This window comes from Ptychodera flava, chromosome 1 (genome assembly GCF_041260155.1).
Source record: "Ptychodera flava strain L36383 chromosome 1, AS_Pfla_20210202, whole genome shotgun sequence".
NCBI classification, from domain to species: Eukaryota; Metazoa; Hemichordata; class Enteropneusta; family Ptychoderidae; genus Ptychodera; species Ptychodera flava.
In genome coordinates, this window is record NC_091928.1 from 57743518 (window position 1) to 57767156 (window position 23639).

The 23639-nt window shown below is 37.1% G+C and overlaps 1 protein-coding gene and 1 long non-coding RNA gene across 2 annotated transcripts; both read right to left on the minus strand.

Annotated features, from left to right (window-relative positions):
* Window positions 1-1042: 1042 nt before the first annotated feature.
* On the minus strand, window positions 1043-23584 carry LOC139145919 (fibulin-1-like). Its single transcript, XM_070717368.1, has 5 exons — window positions 23569-23584; window positions 23253-23381; window positions 22641-22763; window positions 22138-22260; window positions 1043-1380 (listed from the first exon to the last, which is right to left on the minus strand). The coding sequence occupies exons 1-5, from the start codon at window positions 23582-23584 to the stop codon at window positions 1043-1045; spliced, it is 729 nt and encodes a 242-aa protein (XP_070573469.1).
* On the minus strand, window positions 9428-10652 carry LOC139144070 (uncharacterized). The gene is made up of 3 exons (XR_011554732.1): window positions 10528-10652; window positions 9951-10073; window positions 9428-9547 (listed from the first exon to the last, which is right to left on the minus strand). It is a non-coding gene; the product is annotated as an uncharacterized lncRNA (long non-coding RNA).
* Window positions 23585-23639: the final 55 nt, after the last annotated feature.

A 23639-nucleotide genomic window follows, 5' to 3' on the forward strand; every position in this document is an offset into this window, starting at 1 on the left:
ATATTCATTTAACATCAGAATAGCACGTGTACATTAAAACCCATTTGGTTAAAACTTTCAGAATAGACGGGTTGGCTGCCCCTGATTATTTTCCACCATGCTGTACCTTTTGAACTCTGTTGAACAGATTTTGTTGCGTAAACTAGAATACTAAATGCATTGACCACAATAAATGTAAGCGAAAGAGGTTTTCTTGATTCTGAGAATAATTTTGCATTTTACATTTTGTAATATTTTCTTACAATATTATCTGCAACTAATTTAAAAAGGTTCACACAATGTGCCTGATGACATATCGAAGACAAGTCGTACTAATCGGTACATTGCGTCTTGAAGAACACGGTGTTTGCCCATTCCAGAGTGTTCACTTGCACTTCATGCACTGATGTCAATGACTGAGGATTAAACAGAAAAGGAGAGATTACTTAGTAAACATGTTACGCCACCAACTTGAACGTTAGCCGAATGCCAGGATAAAGTTACTTGCATTGAATTTAAATTCTAATAATTACGAACAAACTACAAAACTAATCCACAGGAAATTTTGTCAGAGGAGTCGTGGGCTACGGCCGTAAATGTAACTTATTGTTGTGCATCAACATTAATTTGTGAATTAACGTTATTTGTCCATATTTTTGTGAACTTTCCAATCAATGATAAGCGATGGCGATGTATGTATTTCACGCTGTATCTATTAAATAAATGTCGACGTCAAGACTTTGGAAATTATTTCAGTTATTTGTAATCCTTTCCCTGCTTTTTCCCATCAGAACTTTTTAATAAAAGTGTGGAACTTGCAAAACAGACAAACCTTCTTCGTATTGACAGATAAACCCTTTTCTGTCAGAGCAATCGGCTGCCTTCCAGAACGATCGACGGTGTGACCTGAAAATCATAGGATAAAACACTCAGGTTAGAGGGCGCTATTTAACATTATGGCAAAAGTGACAATTTTCTCCGCCAGAAGAAAAACAAACCGATATCTGGTACAGATATTAGGTCTCTGAAGGTGATGTGCTCTGTGAAAAGACAATATAAGAAGTTACCAAAATTGGCCACATTTTCTGTCCGTATCGGAAGAGCCTCCCTCAGACATACTACTATGATGGTTTTGTCCCCAGATGAAGTTTCTAAAGCAGCTTTTTCGTATGCTCCTTTTTCCATTGAACCAAAAGCTGTCACATCGTAGAATGCCGGCATCGTCTCGCTCTTCAAGATTGCTGACCAAAAGGTTGTTCAAAGCTGGATTCGTTACGGTTGCCAGAGCGCCATCGAGTTTCTCCTCGCAGTATTTGCGGGCCTTGCGGTATTTTTTACATTTGTCAACGATCTTGTACTTCTTGCAGTACGTGATCTGAAGGATGATGTCGTCAGGAATTTCTGTAAAGAATATAAGTAGCGAATGGAAATCACAACACGGAGACCTTAAAATGAGAGAAGCTGGTAAATATAAACACCCTGAATGTCTGTTATTAAAACTTTTTTATGATTCACAAATACTATAGGTTCACTTAATTCATCTTATTAAGCAAGAATGAAAGCGAACGGTTCTGTCTTCCATTAAAATGATTAGAATCGAATTTGAAGGACCGCCACAATATGATCCAAAGTGTAATATGTTTAGTATGTCATATTAACTTGTACTATGCGTGATAAATATTCTTCTTTATCAAAGTGAAGGCAGCTTCGGGAAAATAAAGAAAGTAAAATTTTAAAGATCAGAGCAAGATTGCCTTGGAGATATTTTCATGTCATGTGCAACTTTCTATTTTTAAATGTTAAATTGAAGACTGCAGTAAGTAACTTGAAGCTTACAAGTATCAATGTAAGTATATATTTACCTGACAGGCTTATATTTTTATTTTGGGATCTGATATCTCTGCCTCTATAATGTTTCCTTTAAGGCTTTCCTAGTTTTCCTTTCTTCTTTATATGTTACTTTTTGGGAAATGGAAATAGACGTGATTTTTTATGACCGAACGAGATTTTTGCGTATTCCGATGATGGTATCAGCAAACCCATAGATCGCCATTGAGGGCGCTTATCCTTCTGGCACACTCTCTTAAAAATCATATAATAATTATAGAATATGTTCATTCCTCATATAATAACTTTGGATGTATGCGGTATTTGTAAATATGCTAAGAACTTTGCCATTTTGAAGGGAATTGGGGATCAAAAATAATAAACACTAAAATGTTTCACACTGAATTTGTCATGTTTCTATCTGTAATATCACTGAACACTAAATTGAGGTACAGAACGATATGACCTTGATTCATTTTCATGGTCACATGATGTGAAATATACTAGCCCTGTGCGCTGCGCAAACTCACTGAGCACGGCCTATTTATTCTGAGTTCTATATTCGTCAAGCACGATTGCCGAACACTAAACTTGTGCAAATTATATCACATTTTACTTTATTCAATAATATTCATATATAAACACATACGTCGTGATAAATAAAGTTAAAATGTCGAATAAATGTCATATCAGGTCATTAAATATAAAACAATCGATGGGATATACAATGATCGTGCCTATGCTACTGTCACGTGACCACGGTTAATTTGAATAGATTTATTTAGCCATTTAAAAAAAATACAATACAAACAAGAATAAGACAAACACGAAAGTGCTGGGATAACACAGAAAAGTTAAAAAGTTATTTTCACTTTGGTCCTGCAATGAAGTCTAATATGCGAACGTTCGTCTTCCACTAAGATATTATGCGCCTCGAAATTTCTTCAATGAAGCTTTCAACTATACTTATTAGTATTTCTAAGTGAACAAAGACTGCCCTCAACGTTACCTATGATTCATTTAAGTTTATTTATCATAACCTACCTTGACAACTAAAGCCGTCAGGTTGCAATTCATATCCCGGGTTACAGTCACAACTGAACGACCCTTCATTGTTGTTACAAATTTGATCACAGCCGCCATTTGCAGTGGCACATTCGTCAATATCTGAAAAACAAATACAGGAACAGACTCGTTAATATAAGACTACTTGACAGAGAGAGAGAGAGAGAGAGAGAGAGAGAGAGAGAGAGAGAGAGAGAGAGAGAGAGAGAGAGAGACAGAGAGAGAGAGAGTGTGTGTGTGTGTGTGTGTGTGTGTGTGTGTGTGTGTCTGTCTGTGTGTGTCTGTGTGTGTTTGAGAAAGAATATGGAGGGAGGAGAGAAAGATTTTCGCCTTGTCTCGGAGCAGTAATCTGCATTATTTTAAGTACATTTCAAGTATTAACGATTTTAACCCTACTGCAATGTGACAGGGACGTCGCATAGTAATCGTTTCTACCGTTAAGCAGGGACTGTTAATAAAATTCTTGTTCTTCAGGAAAACAGGAATCTTTTCCTGAGTTACAGTGACAGGTGAACGACCCTTCCATGTTGTTACATATTTGATCACAGCCGCCATTTGCAGTGGCGGTTTCTGGACGATTGGGCCAAAAACAAACTGGACCCAGTCAACTGGACCCAAAGTCAACTCAACCCTAAACCCTGAACACGGTTACTCTACCCGAACCGTAACCTTAACAACCCTACCTTCTGAATCTGTTCAAATCATTTTTGATCATTAATATCCACCTGTGGTGAGAGTTATTCCGTTTCTTCTTATAATTTGTGTAGGGACCTAGTACCTATATTCATCGTTAATTGGTCCCTATTACATGTTAGCCTAAAACACGATGGTCTGTGACTGCGCTTGTAGGTTGCTAAATCAAACCTATTATACCATCACGCTAGTTTGGGTATAAAGCGAAAGTTAGCCTAATACTTTAAGATCTACTTACACAAGTTTCACCGAATTTTCATGTTTACGTGTTTGCCATGAAATCAAGAGTTCTAGGGGTTTGTTTTTGATTTGCGTTCATCACATCCCAGAATATTACTAGGGAGTTGTCGATCATAAGTATCGTAAATTGCATATTTGGATGTCAAGGAGAAACAATCAGTTCCTATAAAGCATATAGTTGGTGTGCAAGCCTTGCTCGACTGATTAGTGGACATGGTAATTGCGACAGCAAATTCACGATCACTTACCAACACAGAGAAAAGGCAAGGCCGGTGACGGAATTTGATATCCCGGGAAGCAAAAACACTCAAAACCAGGCACACTGTTGGTACAACCTTGAGAACATCCACTGGTACCAGATGCACATTCATCGATATCTGATTAGAAAAATTAGATTAGAGCTGACTGTTAATGAATTCTAGAACAACAGGAAAACTTTATATTTTTGTACTGGCCTGAAATATCAATATTTTGCCGTTACAATTATGCGGACAAAGTAAAGTTAAATGAACGCGTGTCCGAGTATCATGGTTATGTCTCTGTCCGTCAACGACATATCGGGCAGTTCCCTTCCAATGTCTGCTTTCTTGATTTGCTGAGTTTACTTTCTACTGTATTGTGTCAGCAAGTTTTAGAGATCGTCTCTGACAATATGTATGTATGTATGTATGTATGTATGTATGTATGTATGTATGTATGTATGTACGTACGTACGTACGTACGTATGTATGTATGTATGTATGTATGTATGTATGTATGTATGTATGTATGTATGTATGTATGTATGTATGTATGTATGTATGTATGTATGTATGTATGTATGTATGTATGTATGTATGTATGTATGTATGTACAAGATGTTGGTCTCTGTATTATGTTCATCAGGTTGTTATTTATCATAACCTACCTTGACAACTTACGCCGTCAGGTTGCAATTCATATCCCGGGTTACAGTCACAGCTGAACGACCCTTCATTGTTGTTACAAATTTGATCACAGCCGCCGTTTGCTGTGGCACATTCGTCAATATCTGAAAAACAAATGCAGGAACAGACTCGTTAATATAAGACTACTTGACAGAGAGAGAGAGAGGGGGAGAGAGAGTGTGTGTCCGTGTAACGTCGTCAGGAATTTCTGTCAGAATACTAAGTAGCGAATGGAAATTACAACACGGAGTCCTTAAAATGAGAGCAGCTGGTAAATATAAGCACCCTGAATGTCTGTTATTAAAACTTTTTTATGATTCACAAATATTATAGGTTCACTTAATTCATCTTATTAAGCAAGAATGAAAGCGAACGGTTCTGTCTTCCATTAAAATGATTAGAATCGAATTTGAAGGACCGCCACTTTATGATCCAAAGTGTAATATGTTTAGTATGTCATATTAACATGTACTGTGCGTGATAAATATTGTTCTTTATCAAAGTGAAGGTAGCTTCGGGAAAATAAAGAAAGCAAAATTTTAAAGTTCAGACCAAGATTGCCTTGGAGATATTTTCATGTCGTGTGCAACTTTCTATTTTTAAATGTTTTATAATTTACGACTGCAGTAAGTAAACTTACAAGTATCAATGTAAGTATATATGTACCTGACAGGCTTATATTTTATTTTTGGATCTGATATCTCTGCCTCTATAATGTCGCCTTTCTAGCCTTTCCCTAGTTTGCCTTCCTTCTTTATATGTAACTTTTTTGGGAATGGAAATAGACGTGATTTTTTATGACCGAACGTGATTTTGGCGTATTCCGACGTTGGTATCAGCAAACTCATAGATCGCCATTGAGGGCGCTTATCCTTCTAGCACACCCTCTTAAAGGCATGGTTCAGGCGACAGATTGTCTTGCCAGGAAATTTACTTACTAGATTACAATTTCAATGGAAAACAAAAGGTTATGACACCTAGAACAAACTCGATCCGTGGGATCGATTCCCCTACCTTTAAAAATCATATGATAATTATAGAATATGTTCATTCCTCATATAATAACTTTGGATGTATGCGGTATTTGTAAATATGCTAAGAACTTTGCCATTTTGAAGGGAATTGGGGATCAAAAATAACAAACACTAAAATGTTTCACACTGAAGTTGTCATGTTCTATCTGTAATATCACTGAACATGATGTGAAATATACTAGCCCTGTGCGCTGCGCAAACTCACTGAGCACGGCCTATTTATTCTGAGTTCTATATTCGTCAAGCACGATTGCCGAACACTAAACTTGTGCAAATTATAACACATTTTACTTTATTCAATAATATTCATATATAAACACATACGTCGTGATAGATCAAGTTAAAATGTCGAATAAATGTCATATCAGGCCATTAAATATAAAACAATCGATGGGATATACAATTCATAAAGAAGTTAGCAAATCACATACTTCATACTAAATCGTGTGATTGTCATGATTAGTGCTACTTATTGAGTAGACATGATTGAGTAACAGTTGCGTTCACCGGTGAAAGAAAGATAGCAAGATTTCTAAGATAAACTAATCGATACGTCTCCTCAGCTAGACATCACTTATCTATTCTATTTCACGTTTGTTTATTCCATAGCTGCTTTCTTTACGGATTTCTTGCTATATATTCATGATACATGTTTGTTTGTTCGTTTTTATTCGTATATCAGTTCCTTATAAAAAGCGAGTCTCTGACTATTCATATTTTACTCCAGTGTACTCTTGTTCCACGTAAAGTTCGTGAGTTGTTCAAATCTATCGTTTCCTGTCACACAGCGGAGGGTTATATTGGAGACACAGGCCGGTTCCTGCAGCTGAGGGAAAACGAAATGGGTAGAAAAATAAACTTTTTTTATTTATTCATTCTGACATCCAACAGGCATAGCCCAATAACTGGATGCAAACAGAGAAAAATTAAAACATGAAAAAGACAAATTACAACATGCAGAAACTAATTAAAAAAAGGCACTAAACAAGTAACAACAGAGACTGACAAACATAAAAACTCTCGGTAGTAAAATGACTATCAGCAAGAGAAAACTTCAGAAAAAATAAGATAGGTAAGATGGCAATTACACATCTACAGAGAAATTTAAGCGGAACCGTCATGGAAAGTACGGTTATTTACAAGTAACAATAACAGGATTGACATGGGTATAAACAGTAAACCTTTCTACCCGAAAACAAAAGAATTGGTAAGATGAACCATTGTTATTATGGGAGTACAGCACGGTCAAAGGTCAAGGTTGCAATAGCATTTGGGAGGATTGTGAATAATAATATATAAAATACCAAGCTTTGCTGGGCCGTTCGGTGAAAGATGTAAGAAGTGTGAAAGATGCAGATGAGCCTTTGCAGCCAAATGTTGAAGTTTAGAATTATTTTAATCATGATCGTTTTACAACGACGCTTGTACTGACAATTGGCTTGCAATTTTGTTCTCAGCAACCGAAACCCTGGTAAAAATTTGCTTAGTGTGATGATTTATGGACATATACGACGATATAAAATCATGTGATCATGTTTCTCTTCTTTCATCTTGTGTTCGTCCTTTTCATTTTCTAAACTTAGACAAAGAGAAAGTCCCCCTGGGCCTCCATCCTTAGCACAAGGCCCTTTCACAGTTACGCTTTGTCTGCTTTCGTTTTAGGCATTAGCAAAAATAATACTTTACAATCATCACGGTTGTCGAACTAGACTGTCAATTTTGCTTCTGAAAAACATTATTCTGTATAATGTGAAAACGCGCCACACGTGGCAGAAAATGTCAATATCTGTTGGCTTTCACACGCTGGCGCTGTACAGTCGAATGCCATAATCGCTGCTGCTTGTATTGCATTTTTGTTGTAGTAAGAAATAAAATAGAATTAATCAAAATCACACTCAGTATGATAATACCACCTTGTTCCGACATATCAAGACAATTTTCTTTTCGGAAATTGCTTTTAATTCGTATGGGGTTAATACATTTTCAGATTTTTCAGGTGAAAAGTGAAAGTCTATTTGATAAATGCGTTTTCAAATTCGAAACAAGCAACTTTAAAGATTAATATGGCGAAATGTAACGAATTGTACAGAGGAACATTTATGCTAATGCCTGATTTATACTGCTCATTACTGAATGAAAGTATAATTGTTTGTCATGAAAGAGAGAAGGCATTCGTTATCTCCGAAATTACAAGACTTAATGGCTTATCAAAGAGCAATATATCCTGCATACCAAAATCTGGAGGGACCGTGATTTCACCTCTTTTAAATGTCTGTGCTACTGTCACGTGACCGAAATGAATGAAGTGCAATATGCGAACGTCAGTTTTCCTTTAAGGTAGTATGCGCCTCGACAGAGAAAGACTTCAACTTTTGCTCAAACTTTCTTCAATAAAGCTTTCAACTCTACCTACTAGTACTTCTAAGTGAACGAAGACTGCCTTCAACGTTACTTATGATTCATTTAAGTTTATTTATCATAACCTACCTTGACAGCTTACGCCGTCAGGTTGCAATTCATATCCCGAGTTACAGTCACAGCTGAACGACCCTTCATTGTTGTTACAAATTTGATCACAGCCGCCATTTGCAGTGGCACATTCGTCAATATCTGAAATGTGTAAACAAATGCAGTAACAGACTCGTCAATAAAAGACTACTTCATGAGAGAGAGAGAGAGTGTGTGTGTGTGTGGTGTCTGTCTGTCTCTGTGTGTGTATCTGTGTGTGTGTCTGTGTGTGTTTGAGAAAGAATATGGAGGGAGGAGAGAAAGATTTTCGCCTTGTCTCGGAGCAGTAATCTGCATTATTTTAAGTACATTTCAAGTATTAACAATTTTAAGCCTACTGCAATGTGACAGGGACGTCGCATAGTATCCGTTTCTGCCTTTAAGCAGGCACTGTAATAAAGTTCTTATTCTTCAAGAAAACAGGAATCTTTTAAGACATACCATCGCATGTTAGACCGTCTGGTGCGAGCTCAAAGCCTTCCCCGCACTCACAAGTGAAACTGCCGTCATTGTTCACACATGTATCTTCACAACCACCATTATTGGTGGCGCACTCGTCAATGTCTAAGGAATAAATTGTTGTATTGGATGAATATCTTTATTTATTTGCCAATTTCACAGATATTTATTTTCGGTAATAAAATAAAATATTTAAATGAAGTAAAATAAATTATGCATAAGACCCCTTACCTTGTCAGATCTCGATACATTCAAAGCGTCAGCCAAGTTTTCCATCGTACACACATTAAACGAAAAACTAGATTCTGCCTAAGAATGTCCCTGTCTCCGTTTATAAATTGTCCAAATAGTGTCTACTGCAGCCAGTGCCATTATACATGATATTAATTCACTCCGATACTTTGCTCTCTGTCAGCAGAATGTTTGAATACTTCGCGTCTAGTTCTAGGGAGTTGTCGATCATACGTTGCGTAAATTGCGTACTTGGATGTCAAGGAGAAACAATTAGTTCTACCAAGCAATGTAAAGCAATCTTCCTTTAAGATAGTAGGCGCCTCGAAAGAGAAAGACTTCAACTTTTGCTCAAACTTTCTTCAATAAAGCTTTCAACTCTACCTACTAGTATTTCTAAGTGAACGAAGACTGCCTTCAATGTTACTTATGATTCATTTAAGTTTATTTATCATAACCTACCTTGACAGCTTACGCCGTCAGGTTGCAATTCATATCCCGAGTTACAGTCACAGCTGAACGACCCTTCATTGTTGTTACAAATTTGATCACAGCCGCCATTTGCAGTGGCACATTCGTCAATATCTGAAACGTGTAAACAAATGCAGTAACTGACTCGTCAATAAAAGACTACTTGATGAGAGAGAGAGAGGGAGAGAGACAGAGAGACAGAGAGAGAGAGAGAGAGAGAGAGAGAGAGAGAGGAGAGAGAGAGGGGGAGAGAGAGTGTGTGTTTGTGTGTGTGTGTGTGTCTCTGTGCGCTTCTCTATGTGTGTGTTTTGGAGAAAGAATATGGAGGGAGGGGAGAAAGATTTTCGCCATGTCTCGGAGCAGTAATCTGCATTATTTTAAGTACATTTCAAGTATTAACGATTTTAACCCTACTGCAATGTGACAGGGACGTTGCATAGTATCCGTTTCTGCCTTTAAGCAGGCACTGTAATAAAGTTCTTATTCTTCAAGAAAACAGGAATCTTTTAAGACATACCATCGCATGTTAGACCGTCTGGTGCGAGCTCAAAGCCTTCCCCGCACTCACAAGTGAAACTGCCGACATTGTTCACACATGTATCTTCACAACCACCATTATTGGTGGCGCACTCGTCAATGTCTAAGGAAAAATCGTTTGTTTTGGATGAATATCTTTTTTAATTGCCAATTTAACAGATAGTCATATTAGGTAATAAAATAAAATATTTAATGAAATAGAATAAATTATGCATAAGATTCCTTACCTTGTCAGATCTCGATACATTCAAAGTGTTTGCCAAGTTTTCCATCGTACATACATTGAGTAAAAAACTAGATTCTATGTAAGAATACTGCTGCCAGTGCCATTATACATGCAATTAATTCACTCCGACACTTTGCTCTCTGTCAGCAGAATGTTTGAATACTTGCATACGTCTAGTTCTAGGAAGTTGTCCATCATAAGTAGCGTAAATTGCGTACTAGGATGCCAAGGAGAAACAATCAGTTCCTATAAAGCATATAGTTGGTGTGCAAGCCTTGCTCGACTGATTAGTGGACATGGTAATTGCGACAGCAAATTCACGATCACTTACCAACACAGAGAAAAGGCAAGGCCGGTGACGGAATTTGATATCCCGGGAAGCAAAAACACTCAAAACCAGGCACACTGTTGGTACAACCTTGAGAACATCCACTGGTACCAGATGCACATTCATCGATATCTGATTATAGTGAGAGGTAATGAATTCTAGAACAACCGGACAACTTTATATTGTTGTACTGGCCAGAAATGTCAATATTTTGCAGTTACAATTATGCGGACAAAGTCGAGTTAAACGAACGTGTGTCCGAGTATAATGGTTATGTCTTTGTCCGTCAACGATGTCGAAATATCGGGCAGCTCCCTTTCAATGTCTGCTTTCTTGACTTGTTGACTTTACTCTCTACTCTATTGTCTCAGCAAGTTTTAGAGATCGTCTCTGACACTATGTATGTATGTATGTATGTATGTATGTATGTATGTATGTATGTATGTATGTATGTATGTATGTATGTATGTATGTATGTATGTATGTATGTATGTATGTATGTATGTATGTATGTATGTATGTATGTATGTATGTATGTATGTATGTATGTATGTATTTATGTATGTATGTATGTATGTATGTATGTATGTATGTGCTTGTGTGTGTGTACAAAAGATCGGTCTCTGTAAGTATGTGTATCAGGTTGTTAGCAATTCATTCAAGCTTTGTTTATTTATTTATTTATTTATTTATTCGTTACAGTACTTGTAAAGTTCCATTGTGTTTACTACATTGTTGTCGATGTAAATCTTTATCTTATGAAACAAATAAAACTGGGACAGAAAACACTGTCACTCAATAGACATACCTTCACAGCTGAACATGTCAGGTTGCAGTTGGAAACCTTGTAAACAGCTACATACAGGCTGACCAGCTCCATCAAGATTACAGATTTGTTCACACATACCTGGACATTGTCCCTGTTAATAATATCAAAAACTTGCTTTTGTTGAATTTAGTGTGTGCACCTTCAAATCTAAAGCACTATTTTGCACATGTTTTCTTCTCAAATAAACTTTAAACTGTGCAACTTTAATGATTAATGATACAAATCACAAGCCACAGAGGAATGTTTTAAAAGAGTGCATATTACCTAAACAGTTGTCGATATTCGAAATGTGAAATCACCAACATGCATTTACTCCGGGAGATACGATTGTGAGATCTGCGACAAAGACAGGTTCCAACTTAAACAGTATCAAATTACAACATACCTGTGTGTGGTGTATAAGTGCATACAGAATACAACATATCAGATATACACACATCTGTTCCATCATTGTCATGGCAGACGTATACTCCTATGAGAACAATGTCATGGAATTGATCCTTATAAATGTGTAACTTGAAAATTGATATTCTATGTTGCTTTGTTTCGGAACTATTTTTCATTAATGCCATGTATGTTTTGCCAAAGGGTAACTTTTACGTAGAGATTTTCGAGAATATAATAGATGGTTTAAATTTTCACTGAATGTCATGAATATAGCTGTCGACATTTTCAAAAGGCTTGGCATATATTGTAAGTCGTCCATAGTAAACCCCATACTGAATGAAAACGACTGTTGTCAAGATTTGTTCTTTTCAGTGTTGAGACTGATGCCGTGCTTTTAAAACCAATGAACTGTCAAATAATCTTGTCGGGGAGCAAAGTAGACCCTATACTGCATCAATCCGTCAACAGTTTATGCATGATTGTAATTGCAGTCCTTAAACGAGTAAAGGCTTCCTATAAAATTGTAACATACCCCGCTCTATTACAACTCATACCCCTTAAACTGATATGAACGTCAACGAGACATTTGAACTCACCTTTGCGATGTGCTGGAGAAAGTTCAGAGAATTCTGCGGTCCTCTGAAGTCTGAATAAATGATGTTTGGTGTAAATGGTTGGCAAAGTGGCCGTCTCCATTTTATACAAAATCCAGGTATCGCTATTGAATACCTAGCTTTACGAAAAAGCAAATAGCTTGACATGCCGTATGGTGTGACAACCATTGATTGTTTGATTAAACTTCTTACAAAAATGGAATCAATTCTGTTAAACCAATTGGTCATCACATTTCTCTGTTAATCATTACATTGAGATGTGAATGTCAACCTTCCACACCTTGGCAAAAGTCATTTCACTTTGCATTGATAACCATTTATCACAAAAACTGTTCGAAAATATGTTTGAGTAATTGGAAATGATTGATTCCTATTTTCACAGCGAAGTAAGACGTCAGTAAGCTGGAACAGTTTGGATCCTGGTATAATGCAATGTTTGTTTGTAATTTCCTGCACGGATGGTGTCCGTATGGGCAGCAAAAAACGCTCTTCGATTCAGGGATTTACGCAATTCTAACGCTTCATGCAATGTTGTTTTATTGGTGCAAATCATAATTGCATCAATTTCCTTTTTAATTTACGGTCTTTAAATTTTAAATAGATGATTTGAGAGTTTTAAGTGATATTGAAGAAATTTATTGACAATTAAAGGTCGTGATATAATTTTGACATGTATGATTGTTGTTGTGACGTGTATGATTGTTGTTGTGACGTGTATGATTGTTGTTGTGACGTGTATGATTGTTGTTGTGACGTGTATGATTGTTGTTGTGACGTGTATGATTGTTGTTGTGAAGATTTAAGACTTCAAAGAAGTACTGCTTATAATTCCTAACAAAATTTCGTCCAATCTAGCCCAATATGATGATTCATGTCATCAGCCAAATTGATTCATCAGCCAAATTGATTTACAAATATAATACGCCATGCTAAAATTCAATTTCTCTGTCGACAAATTAATTCAAGCCAGGGCTAAAATTGAGATATTGACGATAACATTCGACAGCAGTCACATATGGGCTGTGTTAACACATTGAACAATAGATATTTCGACACGATTTTGTGTAAGTAATTTACTGTTTCACTGAGAGTGATGTAATCCTTGGACGATCCCCCGTCACTTTTTGACCAATTGAAGTCAGTATTTTGTGTCATGTGACTTTACAAGCGATACCTCGAGCTCGTTTCGCATGTGCTCAGGAAACATTGGAGATCGTGTGCTGAAGTCAATGAGGTTGGGCGTTTTCAATAATAAGCTTACAACCGACTTTTCTTATAATGCTATTATGTGTCCTATGTTATATTGTTTTATTTTTTGTTCTTTATTTTGGAAATCAATGCTTCAAGGTTTGTCTGAATTTAACCATTGACTCAGTGATACCAATACAGTTAGGAATAATGACAAGCCACAATCAGTCTTATCTGCCTGGATACGGATCGAATCGAGCGGTTGTTGCGGATCCGGCCGGTCGGGGTGACTGTCTAAAAAGAGACGCAATCCGCGACGACAATTTGCAGCAACATTTAAGTAGCAATCGCAATTGCAATTCCGTTTTACCTACAGTGTATTTTGAATGGTGCTAAAGCTTCGATGTAAATTGTACACTGTAGGGCGTTGTTGGTAGAGAACCACAGGCAGTGTAGATTTGTACTTGAAATTGCAAATATTTAGAGTTTCGATGTGTCTTGCACTCACTGCTTATCGACAGAAATGATAACATTTACGCATCATGATGTTTTTCCTCGTATACGGCGAATTAATCGGAAAATTGAATTAAAACCAACACGCCATCGTTTTGGTTTAATGGCAGAAACACTAATGCCTACACTCAAATGCTGTATCATCGAAACCAGTTACCTGAAAGAAGTCAATTCTCTATGTCGTCTATACATATTGCCCTTTCAGCAATTTCTAACACGGTGTATGGTTTTCCCCGCTACAGATCTGGACCATTATTGATACGTATTCTTCCACGCTATTTCCACTCTGCGTTATACTGACACAAAACAGCTACAACCAACTATAACAGTGGTTTTAGTGACGCCGGTGTCTTGACTATTTCCTATCTTTGCAGAAATAGGAAAGTAAAATAGAGAAGGTGCACCTGTAGTTTGTGTCTGCATAGCTTAAGTACACGAAGGAAATTTGCAGGTAGCACTATTAACTGAAATCGTAGTTTTTTCCACCGTACCCATTTTACTGGCAAGTTACGAAGTGATCTGAAATACATTTTACAGTTTCTGTCTTCTAGAAAATTGTAAAATTTAACGTATTTATCACGTGATAAGATAAGGAACGGAGCTTACAAGTTCATTTCTGCCAGCGCTTTCATCTCAACGGTCCGGAATATCGAAAGTTAGTAACTGAAATGCGTTGACTCACCGTGACATTCTCCTTTTAATGTGATTTCAGACGAAGCGTTCATCTTCAGTTACTTTCAGAACGATTTTGTCAGCAATAAACGCTTGCACGTAGACAGACATTTATGTGAAGGAATTACTTTTGAAATGTAAAATTCTAAAGTTAGAAGTTGCTTCAAAAACACAGATCACTGTCAACATTATATTGTCAATTGTTTCCCTTAAATACTCATGATGACCTCCAACCGTTCCTATGGGAATTCGCGACTGATATTGTCATTGATAAATAAAATTGAAGATGTTTGTTGCTGCTTCTACTGCCTTCTCTACATTTCTATTGTGCGTACGGGCTCACCTATACAAAGGATCCACCGATACTACGAAAAGTTCAGACAGGGCACAAAAACAAGCAACAAAACACAATATTCTGCACTTTGGAGTGACATGGGGTCACTCAGGGTCATTGACCCGACAAGTACACTAGATTAAAGGAGTTTTCGGCATGGAATTATTTGCCTTTTTTAGTCCCTATTAATTAGGTGAAGATTCCCGACTGTATCGTAGGTAAGTGTCTTCTAAAAGGAATGCAACAACTCTAATTTTTGACAGCATTATATTAAAGCTTACCTACCTATTGAGCCTATTCCTCCAAGTATTCACCTTGTAAGCGCTGTTATGTCGGAAAAGGGTCAAATGTATGCTTGAATATAGGATTGTCATGCAAAGAAAGTTTACTTATTTGAAATCCGAGGGGAAAAAATGGCAAATTTCGGCCATTTAAGGACTGTTTACCCTCTCAGGCGGAGCCTTATTTTTGCCTTGGCTACCCTAGGACGCCCTCACAAGGCCAAATACTCGCCCCTGCTTTCTTGAAAGCAGCCACAATTTTTGACATCAACTCCTCACCTCTCTTTACACATTCGTAGAAGATGAAGCAGCTTTTTATCACTTGTCTTTCACATGTTAATATCAAGTTAAACAAGAATTACTGCATGTCGGAAAACTAGAACTCAGGTACAATTTACCCTGCCGACTATGGATAACCAAAGTACTCCGCGTGACAGTGAAATAACTACATGTAATCTCCACAAAGTTTCGGACTATCTTCGTGGGTAAAGAAAGCCCTCCGCCTGTCAGTCAACTCACTCATCTATACAAAGGATCCACCAACACTGGAAAAAGTTCTGACAGGGCACAAAAATAAGCAACAAATCAGAAAATTTTCTGCACTTTGGATTGACAAGAGGTAAGTCAGGGTCATTGACGCTACAAGTACACTGGAGTAAAGGAGTTTTCGGCATGCAATTCTTTGCCCTTCTGGTCCCCATCAATTAGGTGAAGATTCCCGATTGTTTCGTAGATAAATGTCTTCTAAAAGGAATGAAATACTCTAAGCTTTTGACAACATTAAAGCTTACGTACCTGTGGAGGCTTTCTTTCCAAATATTGACCTATAAAGTTATTGTATGTCTGAAAAAGGTTGAATATATGCTTAAGCTTGACATGCAAAGAAAGTTTACTTTTTGAATTTCGAGAGATAAAACGGGAAAATTCGGCCATCAGGGTAATGTTTACCCCCTCCGGCGAAGCCTTACTTTTTTGCCTGGGCCAAAACAAAACACCCTCCCACGGCCGACTACTCGTCCCTGCTTTCTTGAGAGGGACATCAATTTTTGAAACTAACTCCTCACCTTACTTTACAAATCCGTAGAAGCATCAAGCGGCTTTTTATTAGGAGTCTTTCACACGTTAATCTCAAATTAAAGTCGGAAAACTAGAACTCAGGTATAACGAATCTCCACAAAAGTTTCCACCGACATTGAATATGATTTTGGGAGCTAAAACTGATTTCTCGCCAAGCCTTCAAATCTGAAGCTCAAGTTCGTCAAATTAGTCAAGAGTAATAAAGACACCTCAAAACCAGGCACTACTTTCAGACAGGGCACATGTACATGTGTATTATGACTTTCTCTAGCCACTTCACTCTTCATCATGTTTATGGACACCCTCTGCACACGGCTCTTTCCTTGACAAAGCGCCCTCATATCCACGCAGTATGTTTCCTTCTAATTCAGGTCTACTTTTATTGTTTCATAGTGTTTTATTTGTAAACAACCCATTGTAACGTACAACGTACTGATTGCATGTGACGTTTTATGTCTTTCATTTTAAACAAAGGAAAGGTTGCCGTCAGGCGCCCTGGTTGCCGTTTGTTGTACGGTGACACTCCAATTTAATTGCTTCGTCAATGCTAACGTCTGGTGCATCTTTGTCTCACACACGTTGCACAGAAACCGAGGAAAATTAAATGTATTATGTGTCGATGGAATAAACAAACATGTATCACTCCGTGTATATTCCCATTGTGTGTTTTCTCCACCGAGTTGACGCTGGCAGATGATGGTGTTAATGTTAAAAGAAGGGTCGTGTCGTCTTGATCAGCAAATGAGGGTTGCCCGAAAAATATCATAAATGTATCCGTTTCCGATTAGTCTGTCGTAAGCTATTGGTCATTGCACAATGTTTAACCATTTAGTTGTTCTGAAATCAAAGATTTTATGATTGGACGGCCATGTGCCCTAATATTTCGTTGTTTTTGTAGAAAATCAAGTGTATTGAAAATGAGCGTACACACGACAAATTAGAATGTCGAGTGACAATCGAGCGTCACAAAATATCCCAATGATAATTTCTTGGTTGAAAATCAAAGAGAAAAGGCTCCGGCATACATTTTGAAATGCTAGGCACGAGGACAAGAAACAAACCTATTATATGTCCCGTTGAACAATAAGACCACAATAGGGCTTCATGTGTAAATACCCAGTAGTTTAAAATACCCACCTACCTACCTACCCACCTACCCACCTACCTACCTACCTACCTACATACATACATACATACATACATACATACATACATACATACATACATACATACATACATACATACATACATACATACATACATACATACATACATACATACATACATACATACATACATACATACATACATACATACATACATACATACATACATACATACATACATACATACATACATACATACATACATACATACATACATACATACATAAATAAATAAACACAAACAAATATCGCTAAATAACGTTTTCTTTAGACAAACTTTAATACTAATTGCCCTACATCATTAATACAGATAAATTAGAAGATCAATTCAGATAAACTGCAGTTGTGACTGCTAAACGCCATTTTGATTTCTTCGCAGTCAGAGGGATCGAACATCGCAATGATTGTCCTTGGTTGGTCACCATGGAAACCCGTGATATCTGCGATTCAAAAGAGAGGAGATTAAGTGAATATAGATGTACATGTATTATGTGTGACGTCATTATGAAGCTTTCGTAAAGAATCGTGAGATCGAACGATATGTGAGCAAGTACAGTGACAATCTACAGGACGATACCATATAGACACTCCAAAACACCGTTTTTGAGGGTCTATGAACGATACATGTATACATTTCGAACGGTCTCCATTCTCTACCATAATTTTTGTCTATCACAGTATTAATTTTCATCAACTTTGTGAATACATTGATCATTGTACAGCGTCTTTTGTAAGGTTATGCGAAGGCATGCAAGCTGCGACAACTTTCTGTACTCTGTTGTCGCTGGTTATTTGAATAGTAAGAAATGCTAGCGAGAACAATTGTACGATCACAACTTGTTGTCTCCCCAGTGGATGGTGCTCATGATGGTAAAATATTGATTATATCCTATCAAAGGCCAGGATATCATTAATTTGCCATCAACCAAATGGCAGGCAACAAATTGCGATCCGAGCAATCACGTGTCAACCGAAAATTGTCGTCTTCAAACCTTTGCCTAGAATGTGGTCAAAGCTAGGTTTAAAGTAGCTGCCTCGCCATGAAACGCTCCATTTCTCAATCGCCGCATATAAATTCCATATAATTTATACATACAAATACATACAAATGCAGTGTTGTCAATCCCTAGTCGTGTACACCTACTGTAAAAGTGTGCTACATAAAAATGTAAGCTAAATCGGTTAGAGTTATCTCTGCACATCTTTTTGAAGACACGGCTACACTCTGTATCAGCCAATGCACGACGTTTTTTTGCGTGTAGAAAGGATGCATGTGCGGCATGCTAAAACGCATTAGTTGGCCATGTGACTGCACTTGATATGTTATGCCACTTTTTCTGCTAGTCACGTGAATGGATCAGCCAATAAGGATGGCTGAATATATGCATATGAGGTGAGGGCATATAAACCGCTTAAAATCCACTCTACACCACATTGCACTTTTTAACGAACGATCTCTGGTAAGATTTTGTAATAAAATACTTGTTTGGTCTTGCCTAGATGATTAAATCACTTACCTAGTTTGTCAATTACACAATGACAGCTTGTTCACATATGTATCCATTTAATTCATTTGAGTCATCACTTGATTGACCCGTATCGCCATTTTCAGGGCATTCAGCTATCGTCAAAAACTTGTCCAAAGTAAACGATGCATCAATGCCTTGCAGATAAGTGCTAAGACTATTGGATGTCTTTTGGTTTGATATTCTAGCCACAGACGAGTCGCTAGCCCTACAACCTCTCTTTGCGACGGTGAATGTGACGTCATCCATCAAGATTAATCGAAATTGCCTGCACACAGTAATTGGACCGAACGCTATCTCTGTAGAAATAAGAAAACGTATATATGGAAGAAAAACAGATTTACGAACGAAAAACTATTGAAAAGAAAGAAATTAAATTCAAGATTTTCTTGTCATTTCTAAAGCATATCGGGATCTGCATATTTTATCACACTCGATAGATGCACTCCGATAATATTGCTGCAGACTTTAACTATCTTACAAGATTGCTGCAGACTTTAACTATCTTACTAATTCTGTTTCTGTGTATATATATATATATATATATATATATATATATATATATATATATATATATATATATATATATATATATATATATGTGTGTGTGTGTGTGTGTGTGTGTGTGTGTGTACATATATATATATATATATATATATATATATATATATATATATATATATATATATATATATAGTGTTGTTAACGGTTTAGATAGTTGTGATATAGATCCTGGTGTCTAGGGTTTCGTGGGTATTGTTACGGCTGGTTTCTTAACTACAGCTGTTACAAGTAAAACAAATGATGAAAATTTCGTTCACAACAGAACACACAAAGCCAGCACAACAAAGGGTATTACCAATGTTCCATAATTTCATAATAAAGTAAACAATCAACACTAATAATGAAAGGCAAATTTTGATGTGTACTCGTTGCCGTTCCATATCACTTTGCTGTGTGTTACTAAAAAACTAAACACGGAACCTTGTATTCTATTTATTTCGACGAGTTTCATTGACAATATCTGGTATCGATCAGACTGACCTTGGCATGTTTTGCCATCGGCTTGAAGTTGATATCCCTCAAAACAGTCACAACTGAAGGTTCCAGGCTCGTTATCACACAACTGCTCGCACCCTCCATTGTTATCAGTACATTCATTGATATCTGAAAGTCACGTGATGCAAGAAAATTAATGCAAACGTGTATTTCTAATCAATCAATGTTGAGAGAAAATCATCACAATATCTTTGACTTCCAATCCAAAGATGAAAGCTCACGCCATAACAAAATGAAAGGACGGATTACAGTACGTATCCTCACGCCGGTGTGAGTTAACACTATTGCGTTGCACAGCCAACTAACTTAGTATCATTTCGCCTGGTTACATGAATAAGACAAGATAAATAATAGCATATGCTGATTTAATTGCAGGGACTTTGACAAATTGTTCCGTCGCCTAGAAGTTCATATCCATTGTTACAGCTACAACTGAAACTTCCAGGCACGTTATTGCACAACTGATCGCATCCACCGTTGTTATCTGTGCATTCGTTGATATCTGAAGAACAGTTTGCAAGTTACCATCAAATGTAACATGTAGATACAACGAACAGTTTAGATGTGCTTTGCTAGAATTTTGTAATGTTCTGTATCATATTGCTTAAAACAAGCATGTTAAATTCATTTAAACGATAGCCAGGAACCAGTTAAATCGACAGAATCGTTACAAGACTTTTGTTTGCTGTTAGATTGATCTGAAAATGCTGGCAGTGACTAGATCCACCAATGGTGAGCTCTTTAACAACCGAAAATGTTATTTGAGAGTTACTCTATACCTTCACTGATGATTACATTAATGAAGTATCCACCAACGGTGAGCTCTTTAACAACCGTTATGTTATTTGAGAGTTACTCTATACCTTCACTGATGATTACAGTAATGAAGTATTCTTCAAGAGGAGAATAAAAACTTTTAGGGCATACCATCACATGTTAGACCGTCTGGTGCGAGCTCAAAGCCTTCCCCGCACTCACAAGTGAAACTGCCGTCATTGTTCACACATGTATCTTCACAACCACCATTATTGGTGGCGCACTCGTCAATGTCTGAAGGAAAATATCGTTTGTATTGCATGAATATCTTTTTTTATTTGCCAATTTTACAGATATTTATATTCGGTAATAAAATAAAATATTTAAATGAAGTAAAATAAATTATGCATAAGACTCCTTACCTTGTCAGATCTCGATACATTCAAAGTGTCAGCCAAGTTTTCCGTCATACACACATCAAATAAAAAACTAGATTCTACCTAAGACTGTCCCTGTCTCCGTTTATAAATTGTCTAAATAGTGTCCACTGCAGCCAGTGCCATTATATATGCTATTAATTCACTCCGACACTTTGTTCTCTGTCAGCAGAATGTTTGAATACTTGCATCATAAGTAGCGAAAATTGCGTACTTGGATGTCAAGGAACAACAAACAGTTCCTATAAAGCAGTGTAGAGTAGTCTTTCGTCAAAGCTCCATAAGTTGTATCTTTTGACTACTTTTTCAGAACTTTTGTTTTGTGGTTTCCCTACACTTTCTGCATGAATCCCTAAACTGTAATTTAATGCCAAGTATTTAGCATATCAACACAACCTATATGAGTATAATCTCCATTGTTATTGTTGAAATTGTTTTCAAGTCCGGACTAGAATTCATTTGTAAACAATAAACAATGATCACTACACACATACAAGCTGTGTTGACAAAAAGAATACTCGAAATTTCTGCATGACAAACGAATTAGGGTCAGACACGGTAGTTGATATACAGAAGCAGAATACTGAAAAACTTGCCACAAGTTACAGCTTATGTCCCTTTAAGGTAGTATACGCCTCGAAAGAGAAAGACTTAAAGTTTTGCTCAAAATTTCTTCAATAAAGCTTTCAACTCTACCTACTAGTATTTCTAAGTGAACAAAGACTGCCTTCAATGTTACCTATGATTCATTAAAGTTTATTTATCAAAACCTACCTTGACAACTTTCGCCGTCAGGTTGCAATTCATATCCCGGGTTACAGTCACAGCTGAACGACCCTTCATTGTTGTTACAAATTTGATCACAGCCGCCATTTGCAGTGGCACATTCGTCAATATCTGAAAAACAAATGCAGGAACAGACTCGTTAATATAAGACTACTTGATATGAGAGAGAGAGAGAGAGAGAGAGAGAGAGAGAGAGAGAGAGAGAGAGAGAGAGAGAGAGAGAGAGTGTGTGTGTGTGTCTGTGTGTCTCAGCCTGTGTGTCTGTGTGTCTGTATGTCTGTTTTGGAGAAAGAATACGGAGGGAGGAGAGAAAGATTTTCGCCTTGTCTCGGAGCAGTAATTTGCATTATTTTAAGTACATTTCAAGTATTAACGATTTTAACCCTACTGCAATGTGACAGGGACGTCGCATAGTATCCGTTTCTACCGTTAAGCAGGCACTGTAATAAAGTTCTTATTCTTCAGGAAAACAGGAATCTTTTAAGACATACCATCGCATGTTAGACCGTCTGGTGCGAGCTCAAAGCCTTGCCCACACTCACAAGTGAAACTGCCGTCATTGTTCACACATGTATCTTCACAACCACCATTATTGGTGGCGCACTCGTCAATGTCTGAAGGAAAAAATCGTTGTATTTGATGAATATCTTAATATTTCGTTGACCAATTTTACAAATATTTATAATGGGTTATAAAATAAAATATTTAAATGAAGTAAAATAATTTGTGCATGAAGACCCCTTACCTTGTCAAACCTTGATACATTCAAAGCGTTAGCCAAGTTTATCATCGTAAACACGTCAGACGAAAAATTAGGTTCTACCTTAGAGTGTTCCCCTATCCGTTTATAAATTGCTTGAATAGTGTCTATTGCAGCCAGTGCCATTACACATGTTTTTCATTCATTTCTCTACTTTGCTCTCTGTCAGCAGTATATACATGCTTGCGTCCAGTTCTGGGGAGTTGTCGGTCAGAAGTCGCGTAAACCGCGTAATTGTGTGTCAAGAAAGAGTGATCAGCTCTTAACGTGTACAGACCTTGCTTCACTGATTAGTCTAATTGCCTAGGAAGATAATTGCCATATGAAGTCCAGGGTCACTTACCAACACAGAGAAAAGACAAGCCCGGTGACGGAATTTGATATCCAGGGAAGCAAAAACACTCAAAACCAGGCACACTGTTCGTACAACCTTGAGAACATCCACTGGTACCTGATGCACATTCATCGATATCTGATAAAAAAATTAGATCAATTTGAGAGTTTGTAAATTCCAGAAAAACCTGAAAAGATCACCTTTTTGAACAACAAAGTTCATCACAGCCTTTCTTTATGCATCGGTAGATCGATATAAAATTAAAGTTTATCGATCAGAGAGAGTACTTATGTGAAAAAAATATTTGATAAGCGTATCTAGTGACATTCAAGCTTTGCCATAAGGGAGAGGACGGAATAAGGGATATCAATGAAAAATTAGATATATTTTCCATGA

Coding starts and splice junctions, on each gene's coding strand:
- LOC139145919 (XM_070717368.1), bottom strand. Junction 22,764..23,252: donor CTTGTCTTTTCTCTGTGTTG/GTAAGTGACCCT, acceptor TTTTTCCTTCAG/ACATTGACGAGTGCGCCACC. Junction 1,381..22,137: donor TGACGGCGAAAGTTGTCAAG/GTAGGTTTTGAT, acceptor TATTCTTTACAG/AAATTCCTGACGACATCATC.